The following is a 14,098-nucleotide window of genomic DNA, read 5'->3' on the forward strand; positions in this document are numbered from 1 at the left end:
ATAAATTTATTTTTTTGTTTTTGGTGTTGTTCTATGGAGATCACCAAACAGAAAGCTCCCTGATTAGGTTTTTTTTTTTGTTTCTTTTTTTTGAGACAGGGCCTCACTCCATCTCCAGGCTGGAGTGCAGTGGTACAATCATGGCTCACTGCAAACTCAAACTCCTGGGTTCAAGCAATCATCCTCTCTCAGCCCTGCTGAGTAACTGGGTCCACAGGTGTGCACCATCACGACTGGCTAATTTTTGTATTTTTTGTAGAGATGGTGGGGGGAGGTCTCGCTAAGTTACCCAGACTGGTCTCAAACACCTGGGCTCAAGTGATCTGCCCACCTTAGCCTCCCAAAGTGCTGGGATTATAAGCAATGAGCCACCTCACCCAGCCTCCCTGATTAGGTTTCATCACAACTTGCTTTGCAAACTTTCTGGGGCCACCACCTGAAAATTCAGGGCAGATTTTTCTTCCAAAAAACTGTACTTAAATATCTGGAAACAGTGTCAAATACAGCAGGGCACACACACAACTGACAATTTTCAAATACAGAGCTATTTTACTTAGTCAAAAAATACCTTGCAGTCATCTTGCACTCCTTCAAAAAATCCCTACTTATATTACCTGTCATTGGACAAGTAACTCTTCTCAGGCACTGCTAATATAATGAAAAGAACTCAAATCGGTTACACTCTCATTAAGATAGCTCCAAGTAAACTAGAAATACACCCCAATTCAGAGTGGATTTTGGAAAGTTCCAGTTACTTTCTTGAAAAGAGAATGGAAAAGGTACCATTCTCCATGTTTCAATTAGAGTTACATAGCATGAGTCTCTTGAGACACTATTGAACATATAGGAAATAACGTTGCTATCTACACACACACAACACACATAAGACAGATAAAGTTTAAAATATTGTCATCCTGAATATCCTAAGCTGTACAAGAATGTGTCAGCCAATTCTGCAATAAAATTGACTTGGAAGTATATTTGACTTGCAAGTAATTATTCATGATAGTTTAGTTCTGAAGTTATGATTACTTACTATGCTGCAGAATCATTAAGCTGGTACTCTCGGGATCTGTTGAAACAGGCTTGTACACCACTATCTTTCCACAATCTCTTTATAACTCCAGCAAGTTCTGCAGTCATAAAGCCTTCTTCGGCAGCTCCAGCTAGCACAAAGAGTTGGCGTGCATCATCCTGAACATTCAAAGGACATTTTTTAAGTAAAAAGGGATACGTTACAGATAAAAAGTACAAAGGAGACAATTTTAGAGTTAAAAAAAAAGGCAATAGTGAATTTCCTTTGTTTTTATTAACGTGTCATTACTTTTCTCTAAGGCACCACTTAAAAATTGGCTTGACCAAAAGACAATAATCATACATCATATGTCTATGTTTTGTGGTGTTAGTAGTATCTGTCAAGGCACTAGGAAGCTGGAAGAATAATTAAGGTTCCGGCTAATAAAGGGGACATTAGCCAATTATCCACTAACAGTTTGTTGTGGATTGAAGATGATCATTTTTGAGAAAACAGAAGAAGAATCTATGTCTTCTTCCTCTCTCCTCAAAATGTTTTCTAAACTAAGAAACACAACTTTCTATCTTAAAGATTAGAGATAGAATTAAGTGTTAGCTTTCTGATATACCTTACAGTTGCAAAGTAAGTTCAGAGAAGGGAGAAATCAGTGTGGAGTGGGCAAGACCAGAAGACTAATTTCATATAATGGTCTGAGATTTTCAGGAGATTTTAAGTATGGACACATTAAAATCAATGGGGCAGCAGTTGGGAGCAGGTGTTTTGCTAATCCAGGCATAGAAAACAAAATAAGCACAGCTTTGGAGTAGAAATACTCATGATATATATAGAGGACTGTATGTAAAAATTTCTAAATGAAAAGATACTTTATATAAAGTTAATTAAACTTTGCTTAAAATTTGAGGCTACTCATATTTGGCTATTCTGATCCACAAGTAATCAACCACTCTAAATCACTGTGTGGTCCAAGAGAAATATAATGTGCACCACTAATACCATCTAAATATTTTAATAGCTACATTTTTAAAAGCTTTTTTTAAAGCTAGGTGAAATGATTTTTAACAGTATACTTAACCTATGTATAAAAATATCAATTCATTTATATGTAATAAATATACAATTATATTTCATATTTTTTCATACATATTACAAAATCTGGTGTGTATTTTATGCATACAGCCCATTTCAATTCAAAGTAGACATATTTTAAGGATTCAGTAGCCACATGTGGATAGTAGCTACCATACTGGATAACACAACTCTAGTTTCCAAATAATAACACAATTAAAAAAAAACAAAACAATAAACAAACAAAAAACCCAGATGTGAAGTTTCTTTCTTCACAGCGATTCTTCTTGAGATACGTAGCTTTAAGTTAATTGGGTGGGCAATTCCTAATTTCTTTCAAGAGGCATTCTTCCAAAGTATTGTAGCAGATGCTTATAAAGTGATGGCACACATTATTATAAGGGGTATAGAAGAGAAGCAGCATTTGGTGACACATGCTAGCAGAGTGTACTAGCTGACAATATAAATTCATGCTGTTGCCAATTTGTGAAACATTTTATTTTCAGCTGGAACCCATCATGAAAAATAATTAAGTCTCTCAGCATGAGAACATATTATTCAAGCATATGCTTCCCTTTTTAGCAAATCACAAGAGAAATGCAAGCAACCAAGTGACACGTGCATGATATCCTTAATAAACCTCACATAACATGGTTTCAAGTCATTCTTAGCACCACTAGTCTTAATTCCAGTAAACAATTATTCAATTATCCAAATTATTACCTATACATGAGAAATTTCTGAATCTGACCATTTATTAAATTACATCAAATACAACATTTCTATTTTAGAAAAGTACTTTTCGCTTAAGTAGGTTTTTAAATGAGCTTTCATTATGACGTCTTCATTCAATTTCAATAGCGTTTTTTGACAAAAAAAGACTAATGCCCTCCAGTATGGGTCACAAGATCACATTCTTCTCAAACTTTCCAGGAACAGGCCTGAAGTAAAGACTTAAGAAACACTGGAAGCTGTATTTATAAATTGCATTCTCTCTGTGGCATTAAAAAAATGTTTCTTTTTCATAATTCTACATATAAGTGAGATGATGTAATATTTTTCTCTCTATGTCTGGCTTATTTCACTAAGCATAATGTCCTCCAGGTCTCCAAAAACAAAACAAAAAATCCACAGAAACAAAAATAGGTCAAGGTCAAATATACAAAGCTAGAGAACAAACCAGTAGTTATGGTTATGGGGTGGGGGAGGAGAGGAGGGAGAGCAAAGAGAAAATAGAGAGACATATTGAAAGAATACAAAGTAGCAGATACACGGGATGACCAAGTCTAGAGAAGTAGAGACTGAAGTACAATATGAGCACTGTAGCTAATTAAAATGTACTGTATTTGAGATTTTTGCTAAATAGGTTTCAACTGCTCTTATAGCCAAAAAAATTAACTATGTGAGATAATGGATATGTTAACTTGCTCCATTGTAGTAACCATTTTACTATCTATATGTATCTCATAACATCAAGTTGTAAAGCTCAGATAATTTTTTCAAGCCTCTTTTCTTTAACGAAAACTTACTGGGATTATTCACTTCCACATCATTACCAGGACATTCAGGTGTGTCTGTAGATGAGCTTTCAGGCAATAATCTGAGCAGGAAAACACTGCTGAAATTATTCTACCTAATCTTCTGTATAAAACGAACCCAAGGCACAAAGAGGTTAAGCAACTTACTTAAAGTTCCATGGCTAGTCACCCAATCATACAAATTAGGGAGTCAACGGTTCATTATCTAAAACAGGATAAATTTTAAAAACACAGAATGATGACAATGATTTTATCTTTCCATGGAATGAGGTCTTTGCAAAATCTGTGAGAAAGAAAATTACTTAACATTTATAAATATAAATGTGAGTGTACCAAAATAGTGTGATACAGAGTAGAAAAAGAAGAGAAGACTGGAGTTTGGTAAGGATACAGGTTAATAAAGCAGTTTACAAGAAGTCTTTGTGGTGGTGAAAAGAAAGAAACATTATTCGCCAGGCAATTATTTGACAGAAAAATTCCTTGGATGTAGCAAAGCTAAAATATTTTCAAATTACTAAAAGCAAATAAAAATAAGATGATTTAGAGAAAGTAAATTCCAGTTCATATAACCATGTGCTCTGAGAACTCAGAAAGGAGCTATGAAGCATTATTTTGTCAAGAGACAAATAATAAGTCCTCATTCCAAGCGGTGGTCAGGGGATATCTGGCATGCTGTACTTATTTAGTGATTATATGTTTTATTTAAAGCTGTCACCCACTTGATGAAAATTCAGAAGGGTCTGCCTAGGATGGGAGGAGAAGACTTTAAGGGAGCATGATGGCTGTCATCTGACATAATTAAAAGGTAAGAAAGAACAGAGTTCATGTTTAGGCACAGAGCAGAAAAAGGAGCATTCTTAAGAGCAAAAGATATCAGAACTCATCTCAACTAGAGGAATTTTTTTTTAAATAATCAAATCCACCTGAAAAACAAACAAAGGGAAGGGGAATGAGAGACAGAGGTTTTAAAGCAAAGGTCGGATGACTATTTATTGTAATACAGCAGATAGAATTTATGTATGAGATTAAGAGTTTAAATTTAAAAAGATCTGCAAGCCTTTCTAAAATAGAAGCTAAATAATATGGTAATTGAGTGTTATTGAGAGTTTTTAGCATGAAGGGCTGTTTAATTTTATTGAAAGCCTTTCTTTCATCTATTGAGATAATCATGTGTTTTTTGTCATTGGTTCTGTTTATGTGATGGATTACATTTATTGATTTGCATATGTTGAACCAGCCTTGCATCCCAGGGATGAAGCCGACTTGATCAGATGTTAAAGAGTTGCTTTAAGGAATACATACATGTAAAATACATTTTTTTTTTCTAAAAGCACAAATATAATCAAAGTAAAAATGTCTTGAGGAAGTGAAATAGGAAGTCATTTTTCTTTTTTCCCATAAGAATACTTAAAAGGGGGAAAAAGCCTAAAATAAAAAGTTAATTTTAACTAAATTGCAGAGATAAATTTTCAACTAAATTGCAGTGAATTTCGCATGAAGTACGAGTTTCATTAAGTCAAGAAGGGAAATTATCAATAAACATATTATATAAATATACAAATTTATAAATCTTATACATGTATAGATATACTTTTTCAAATTGGTAAAATGGAGAAATACTGACATTTAAGTGTTCTTTGTATTGACAAGAGAACTTGTCAATACAGAAACATGAGATAAGTGAAATGAGGATAGAAATATACTGTATTAGAAGCACACATTCATTTCAAATGGTGGCTAGTATCATTTTGCCACATATATATCAATATTTTTCAGAATCAAAACAAAAACCATAAGTTTCTTCATCTTAGTTCTCAAACATAAACCAGAATACTACTATACATGATTCAAACATTCATGTGGAAAAAGCAAGTAAAAGTAACAAGGAGCATTTTGAAAAAGACTGGGAGCACAGGGATGTTATTATCAGATATTAAAAGCCTACAACATGTAGAAACAGTCTACTATGAAGGCAGATCCATAGGGGAAAAAAATCCCAAATCTGAACTTAGTACATGATAAATGTGGCAAGATAAATCAGTCAGAAAAGATACAATTAATCCAGTAACACTGGTGATAATTAGATAGCCACCTGAAAAGAAATAAAATGTGCATCCTTACTCCATGCATGTAACAAAACATGCTTCACACAGATTAAAAAATAAACACAGAAACAAATGTTAAAATCCACTCCCTAGAAATTCCCCTTGCTTTAAAAAAAGCATCAATATTTGGTAAATCTTTTGTTGAGAGAGGATGTTCTACATTTAAACACAATGGAAGAAATAACGGGAAGATTTAAACATTTTTTAAAATACAGTATTACCATAACATTAATGGCAGTTAAGTAAAATGTGACTTACTAAACATTTGTATTAATGGACAAAGGGTTAATACATATGTACATATAGACAAGCAAACAGATCATCAAAACACCAAGATTTCAAGTGATAAATGAATAAAGTGCACAAGCCACATAGAAAAATAAAAATATAATCAATAGACACAGAAAACTGTTCAGCTACATTAAAAATGGAAAATTCAAATTAAACTGATACATGATTTACGAACAACAAATTAGCAAAGATTTTTTAAATACAAGACTCCTAAATTTTGGCTGCCCAGAGCGCTAAGAAAAGGCATTCCAAAAACTGCTGCAAGGAAGGTAAACTGATAGAACCTTTCTAAAAAAAAATCTAGCAAATCTACAGACAGACGCAGACAAACTAACTAATGAAAAGTAAATAACAAAGTTATTGGAACAGAAAAATGGCCATTATGCAGGAGCATGTATGAGGCTTGGGGAGAAACCTTATTTAAGTCAATTCAAGGTGAGGTTGCCTACTCCTCACAGCCTATAAAGTATTCTAAATAAGTGCTTCTCAAGCTCTCTGTGATGAAGAACCGGTGTGGTGTTGTATTTCATTTGCATTTGTTTCCAGTCTATTCCAGAATAATAGTAGAAAAAATTAAATGACACACAAAACATAAATTAATATTTAAAAAACTCTCAGACCGAACAATAAATTACTTTGTCAATTGCTGTAAACCCAATTGCTTACATTTAATTTCTATATCCATTTTGTGCACACTCTTGTGGACAGGCACTAGTCCATGAATCACATTTTGAACAGCTCTCCTCAAAGTGCTCAGTGCCTGAACAGGTGAATAGTCCCCTTTGTAAAGCTTCTGAAATTTTACTTCATTAGAAACATAATCACCTAAATTATCAATATATTATCACTCACAGATGGACTATCCTCATTCTACAAAAGTTGTGAAATGATATTACGCATAAAATGTGATTGCTCTATGCAAGCCTTGAAAACAATTTTGTTTCTTCTCATTTTAAATAACCAGTGTGTAATCTGTTTTGGAAATCTGGTAACTGCCAAATATGAAGCAAACCACAGAAAATTAGTCACCACTTATTAAGATTTTACATCTTCTTACTCAATTCTTACTAAATCAACCTATCTACTAAGTAAGATGTAATCCCAACCAAATCAACAAGCTGTTTTGGTTTGTTGTGTTTCAACAGGGTTGTGGGGGAATTAAGCCGGCTCTCAAGTTCATCTGGCAGAGAAAATCATGATGGCCTTGATATCCGGCAAAAGAACAACGGAATGAAATGGGGTGCGTTTACTCTACTAGGTGCCAACTAATCCATAAAACCACAGAAATTAAAATGATGTGACTCTCAGTAGAGTAACAGTAATGTAATAATAATTATTTAAAAAAACAAAAACAAAAACAAACAAAAAAAAAACAAGGCCGGGTGCGGTGGCTCATGCCTGTAATCCCAGCACTTTGGGAGGCTGAGGCAGGTGGATCACTTGAGGTCAGGAGATCAAGACCAGCCTGGCCAACATGGTGAAACCCCATCTCTACTAAAAACACAAAAAATCAGCCAGGTGTGGTGGCGGACACCTGCAATCCTAGCTACTCTGGAGGCTGAGGCAGGAGAATCGCTGAACCAGGAAGGCGGAGGTTGCAGTGAGCTGAGATCGTGCCCCTGCACTCAAGCCTGGCAACAAGAGTGAAACTCCATTTCAAAAAAACAAACAGAAAAAAAAGCAAAAGATAAGAATAGCAGCAACAGACATTTATTGAGCACGTATTACGACCAAGGCATGTGGGGAGTGCGTAATATTCAAAATGTCATTATTCCTCACAACCCTACAACACAGATGTTATTATTTCCCTTGTATTATAAGGAAACAAGCTTAGGGAGGTTGAATAGCTTAGTAAGTGACAGATGTGGGGAAAAAGAATACATCAATAGAAAGAAAACGTGGAGTCCAGAAACACACCCAATTTAATGCTAAGGGCAGCAATTTCAAGTCACTGAGGAATAGACGGAATAGGCTGATTATTTAATATTTAATAAATGACTGTTAGGCAAAAGATATTATAAAATATACTTAGATCCTAACTAGCAACAAACACAACATTTAAAGGTGTGTGAAGAGGTACAGATAAATATAAAAAATAAAACTACAAACATTCTAAAAAAATAAGAGAATTAAAAAAATTATAAAGTGAAGAATGCCATTCTAATAAGAAACAAAACACAGAAGTGAGAATCGACTGCAAAAATCTTAACAGTTCTGTAACGTACTATTTCAAAAACTAAAAGAAATATGCTAGGCAAAAGTGTTTGCAATATGCAAGGAAGGGTTAATATGCTTAATACTTAAACAGAATCAATGTGAAAAGATAAGTAATTGAACAGAAATGAGTGAAAACTAAGAGGAGTTCACAGAAGAAATACAAATGAACAAAATGTTTTAAAATAATTCTCAAATTCATTAAAAATCAGGAAAAAACTAGAAAAAGACAACACTTCTGATTTATCAGATGTTAAAAATTGAAACGTTGATAACACCTAAGTTGTTGAGACTATGGTAAAACAGACACTGATGAACAGTTACTACAACAGATTATTCATGTTGCTTTTCTTCAGAAAGCAAACCTGTGGTACCTATCAAAATTCAGTATCTGGTTATCCTTCAACTCAGGGTTAATACTTACAGAAACAGAAATATATTCAGACTTCTTCTGAATACATTGTTTGTGGCTGGGCATGGTGGCTCATACTTGTAATCCTAGTACCTTGGGAGGCCGAGGTGGGCGGATTACTTGAGGCCAGGAGCTCGAGACCAGCCTAGCTAACACAGTGAAACCCCATCTTTACTAAAAATACAAAAATTAGCCAGGTGTGCTGGCACACATCCGTGGTCCTAGCTACTTGGGAGGCTGAGGTATGAGAATTGCTTGAACCTGGGAAGCAGAGGTTGCAGTGAGCTGAGATTGTATCACTGTACTCCAGCCTGGGCTACAGGGCGAGACTCTGTCTCAAAATAATAATAACAATAAATATAATAATAATAATAATAATACACTGTTTCTTATTCATAGAATGCTTTTTCCATTTTTGTCCAGAAAACTCTTATTCATGTTTCAACAGTTTCAATGCCCCTTCCTCGTGTCCAGGCCACGTTTAATTCATCTTTGTATTCCTTAGCACAACTGCAAAAGCCCAGTGGTTTTGAAAGCTTACGTAAAGATAGGCAACACAAAACATGGGGTAGACCAATGAGAAGCAATGGGAGGACATGAGGCATTTGTGTGAATGAGTTAATGATGATGGAGAAAGCAAACAGAAGTAATAGTCTAAAGGCAGGAAGAAGACAGTTACTGAAGTATCGCTAAAGAGAGTTTAAAAAGAATGGGTCAAACCAGCAATAGTGAAACAAAGATGAGCAAAGCAGGCCCACATGAGATTCCAAAGCATCAGAAAACTGGTTTAAAAAAAAAATAGAGCTTGAGAGTAGTTATTTCCAGTCTTGAAACTACGCCCAAGTTATGTTTAAAAAAAGAAAGAGAAAACGACAACATTCCTTGAGAGAAAAACTTGAAAATAAAAAGAACTCATGAAAAGCTGTTTGTATTGACCCTTCATGATCTCCTAAAATGGAGGCTACAACGATTTTTCTTTCATAAGCACATAAAAGATTCAAATGCAGAATGTCATATATGTGAATTTGGTACAAGGTTTAAATTAAAAGTTTATAACTGGAATTGGTGTAAGGTACAATTTTTATTAATTCTTTTTTCTTAATCTAAGCATGGTTCCCTACTGTACAGTCTTTTAAACAAAGATTAAAAAGGCTTAGTTTAATTAGCATTTCCAAGTAGATTTCAACATTATTTTCAATAATAATTTATAATGTTCTTTTAAAATGTCTTTTCTGAAATAAGATTTGATCATCTCAAGAATATTTATTGGTTGGAAATCACTCTAATTTATGCATTTATCATTTATTCATTCAACAAATGCTTTTTGAGCTCAAAAAGTTTGCTGAATAAATGATAAATGTATAAATTATTTAAAATGATATTGAAATCTACTTGAAAATTTTAATTAATGACACTAAGCTTTTTAAAAAAGTTTAAAAAACAGTAGTAACTTGTAAGAGAATTCTTAAAGTAACATTTTAAAAACTAGATTTTACAGATTTTTCCAATGTCTATTCCCTAATGTTGCTTTCATTCATTTTTCTTCCCTAGTAAGCATGAATTGAGCCTACCTTTAAAAAATAAAATCTAGCCGATACTAAGACAAAAAGAAAAATTTATAGTCTCTATACACAGAATCTTCATAGTATTAGTAGGGAGACAGTATGTATACTGAATACACAGAATTATAAAGGAATCATAAAAATAAATACTAGTAAAAATAATACAATAATATATTTGCTAGAAATAAATACATTAAGCAACCAAACAGAAGATGAGAGAAAAAAAAGAAAACAAAGGTGCCTTATGGATTGGATTGGGCTGCTTCCAATCCAACTGAAACAAGTTATTGGGCCAAATGAGGAGGCACAGGCATAGTGCCTTGGTTACCACGAGCTGTATGGCAGTCTCTGTACCATGTAATTTCCTGGGTGCTAGTTTCTTTCTTGGCAAAATAAAGAACTGGAACTAGCTTGTCTCCAAAAATCTCTTTTAGCTCTCAAATTTTGATACATGGTTTTTAATAGCCGATATTTTCCTATTCCAAAGATAAGCAAACTTTTATACTGTTTTCATTATTCGAGATTAGATTGCTTTTCAGTCTAGGCAGGAATACAAATAACTAGATCACTTCAGTATTCCAAATTGCAGAAACAGATTGTGAAGAGCGCCAGGGTAAGCAGTTTACTCAGTACTAAAAATTATTATGGGAATACAGGGGTACCCAACACAGCATGCTATACAGAAAGCACTGTGGTGATTATTCAGTTGTCCAAATCATCTAACGGATAAGGAAAACATAAAGGAGAGATTACGCAATCCTACATATTCTAACATTTCACTCACTTCTAACGCTCCTCATTTCACTCACTTCTATGCTTTTGATTCCTTTTATGAAATGGTCCTGATAGTTGACAAGCCTATGTTACATGGTACGGGATTAGCATACAGGTTATTCTTTTTACTCATCAGGTCAGCGCCAACAAATTTAATAACTTACCGCCCGGGCTGAGTCACCAAAGTCTATCTTCAACCTCCCCATAGCCCTAATGATAGCAATAATTGACTGGATGGTGTTACTGTAGACCACTGCTTTGTATTGTTTACACTCCTCTTCTGAATAACCAGCTTCATGGATAATTCTAATGAGACAAAAGGGAAAAAAAAGAATATTTACTTCCTTTGGTAGAACGGTACACTAACTTAAACATAAACAGCAAATTTAGTGTTTAAATCTACTTACTTCATCTGCTTCACAATTGTACTTTTACCAGATTCACCAGCACCTAAAAATATAAAACATAAAAGGTTTCTAACTTCATCATAATCACTTAAGTATATTCAACTCCCAACACACACACAGACACCCCAGTCTCTCTCTGGGTGTCTACCTCTTAGAGCTGAATTTTGTTTTATACTAAAATGAGATACAAGGCAGCAAATATGTAGGATGAATAAATATAAAGATCTAACATACAACATGAGAACTGTAGTTGTACAGTAATAATACTGTATGGAGTCAGGATTTTGCTAAATGAGTAGATGACAGTTGTTCTAGCCACAGGGGACAAACAGGTAATTACATGAAATGATGTATATGTTCATTTGTCCCAATATAGCAACCATTTTGATGCATATATTTTGTAACATCATGTTGTATGCATTTAAAATTTTAAAACAAATAAATAAAATGAGCTTCATCGGTTTCCAAACACACAGAAAAGTTCTGGGAAATAAATCTGCTCTATTATTTCATATAAAGTCAATAAACTCAAATAAAAAAAACATGCTTCTACTGTTGTTTGTGTGTATTCTCCAAAGCATTAAAAAATTCAGTCTTCTCTAAGTTAAATTAAATCTGTATAAATTAGTTTTATTTAAGACTCTGCTCCCCACTGGAAGATGTTTTAACTGCTTGACCAATTATCTTAATTTTAACCTGTGGCTCTTGTGAAATAGGCAGCAGTGGCACCAAGAAGCCATATGAAAAACTATTTTAAAATATCAGATGTTCAAACAGCTACGTCTCATGCAATATGTGTTCAATCACCATTATTAAAAACCTAATACAGAACTAACATGATTTGCTAGCACTGAGGATTCAGTATTGTGCTGGACAAAAAAATAAAATAGAAAGTGTTTTTTCATCTTCATTGTCATGCAAGCCAAAAGGCCAGGAGCCATTCTCAAAGCTCTCCTTCACTCTGTATACATGCAGGGTCTCCTCAAGATTTGAGTTCCTAGTGCTATGCTACCCTAAAATGAAAATACTACTAAGGAAATGACGGTTTACAAAATCAGGCCCTTCTTAAATACCCTTTCCACTTAACAATAGCTGCTATCTTTATACCAAATTAGAGCAATTATTTGTCAGGCTCCCCTCCCTTGATTGCTGGGTATTGAGAACATTTGAGCAAAGGACACAAGACATGGAAGATATGACAAGTCTATCATTCGGCTTCACATACTCTTTGGCCAATACTACAATATCCTGGAGGAATTTATGACTGTTCGAGAGACCGGGCCCAGGATTTTCACTATATTTTCATTTCATTTTAGGCTCCGTATTCCCATTTTCCCTGGGCCATTCCTACAGAGTTTTATGTTCAGCATTACTGAACAACTTACAGTTCCAGGAACACCCACTGCTGCTCATGCCACACATCTTCAAACACTGTTTCCCCTGCCAAAATGCAATTTGCTCTGGTCTTGCCATCCTGGTGATTTTTTATTAACCATCAAACTTACCTCCTTTGTCAACCTCTCCTTACCCACACTGCATGTGACTCCTGCTGCCTCTCACTTTGCACATGTTTGTATTTGAATTCTCAGAAGCTAGCTTGTGCTATACACAAAATCAACCAACCAGAAATGTAATTGAATTTATTTAAGCTATTTCTGACTGATACAACTGATGCTCAACTTCTGGGCCTCATCTCTCCCTTTACCTCTTTCCAGACACACAAAGACACACACACACACACACACACACACACACACACACACACATCCAAATCATCACAGGCATCTGAAAAGAGGTCATAGTTGAATGGCCTATTTGAAAATCTGAGGATAAAACTCCCTAAATTTTACTTGTGGTTTGATATTTAAGAAATTTTCCCAAAATACCCTCACACTGAATAGAAAAGCAGGCACTGAATAAACAATAAAGGCATTCTCCATTTACAGACAGCCTTTGAATCTTTCAGGGCATCTGCCAATAAAAACAATTCCAAGATAAACAACCCATTATTTATTAATCAACAACAGTGTGCTTGGCTCCATGAAAAGCACAATGGCAGGCATTCTGGCTCACACATTTCTCTAATCCAGGGGGTCCACCCAAGCAGTGCAACCTAGGCAGTTTCCAGTGGGGCTGTCTTTAATAAACCACTCTGGGTTTCTAGAGTACTGTGAGTTGAGGCAGTGGCTGCCATGCTGTGATGATGGGACACTCGAGATCCCAGGATTTGTACACAGGGATGGTGATTCCACCGATATAGTGAACTTTGATGAATAGCCACTATGGTCCATTTTGTTAGTGAAACAACTCAAAAGCCCAGAGAAAGGTTCAAGTGATGTAAACTCGTGAGTTTAGAGATCCACGAAAGGAAAGAAAATCAGAAATAGTAAAGAATAAGATTGTTTCCAGTTGAACTATGTATGTACAAATGAGAATGTTTAAACCTTAAGAAAAAAGAAAAACAAATTTTCCTGCTATTAGACATTATCTCTACATTCTAATTAACTTTTTATCTCTTCAAATAAATGGGAACATGGGATACTGAGCTTACTTTGCATTGCACATCCAGTCAATGGCTTGTGGTTCAAAAAGCCCTGAAATCTGTTTAACATTAAAGAGTGGGGGGCCGGTCGCGGTGGCTCATGCCTGTAATCCCAGCACTTTGGGAGGCTGAGGCGGGCAGATCACAAGGAC

General features: G+C 34.8%; 1 protein-coding gene across 1 annotated transcript in view; it reads right to left on the reverse strand.

Moving 5' to 3' along the window:
- The window catches only part of GNAI1 (G protein subunit alpha i1), an 87,452-nt gene that overhangs the window by 20,273 nt on the left and 53,081 nt on the right, over positions 1–14,098 (reverse strand). Inside the window, exons 2-4 of the mRNA XM_055283420.2 lie at positions 11,405–11,447; positions 11,162–11,303; positions 1,037–1,194 (exon numbers count right to left, since the gene is read on the reverse strand). Coding sequence (XP_055139395.1) covers positions 1,037–1,194; positions 11,162–11,303; positions 11,405–11,447 — 343 coding nt within the window. The remainder of the gene's footprint in view (positions 1–1,036; positions 1,195–11,161; positions 11,304–11,404; positions 11,448–14,098) is intronic.

Source organism: Symphalangus syndactylus, chromosome 6 (genome assembly GCF_028878055.3).
Source record: "Symphalangus syndactylus isolate Jambi chromosome 6, NHGRI_mSymSyn1-v2.1_pri, whole genome shotgun sequence".
Taxonomy (NCBI): domain Eukaryota; kingdom Metazoa; phylum Chordata; class Mammalia; order Primates; family Hylobatidae; genus Symphalangus; species Symphalangus syndactylus.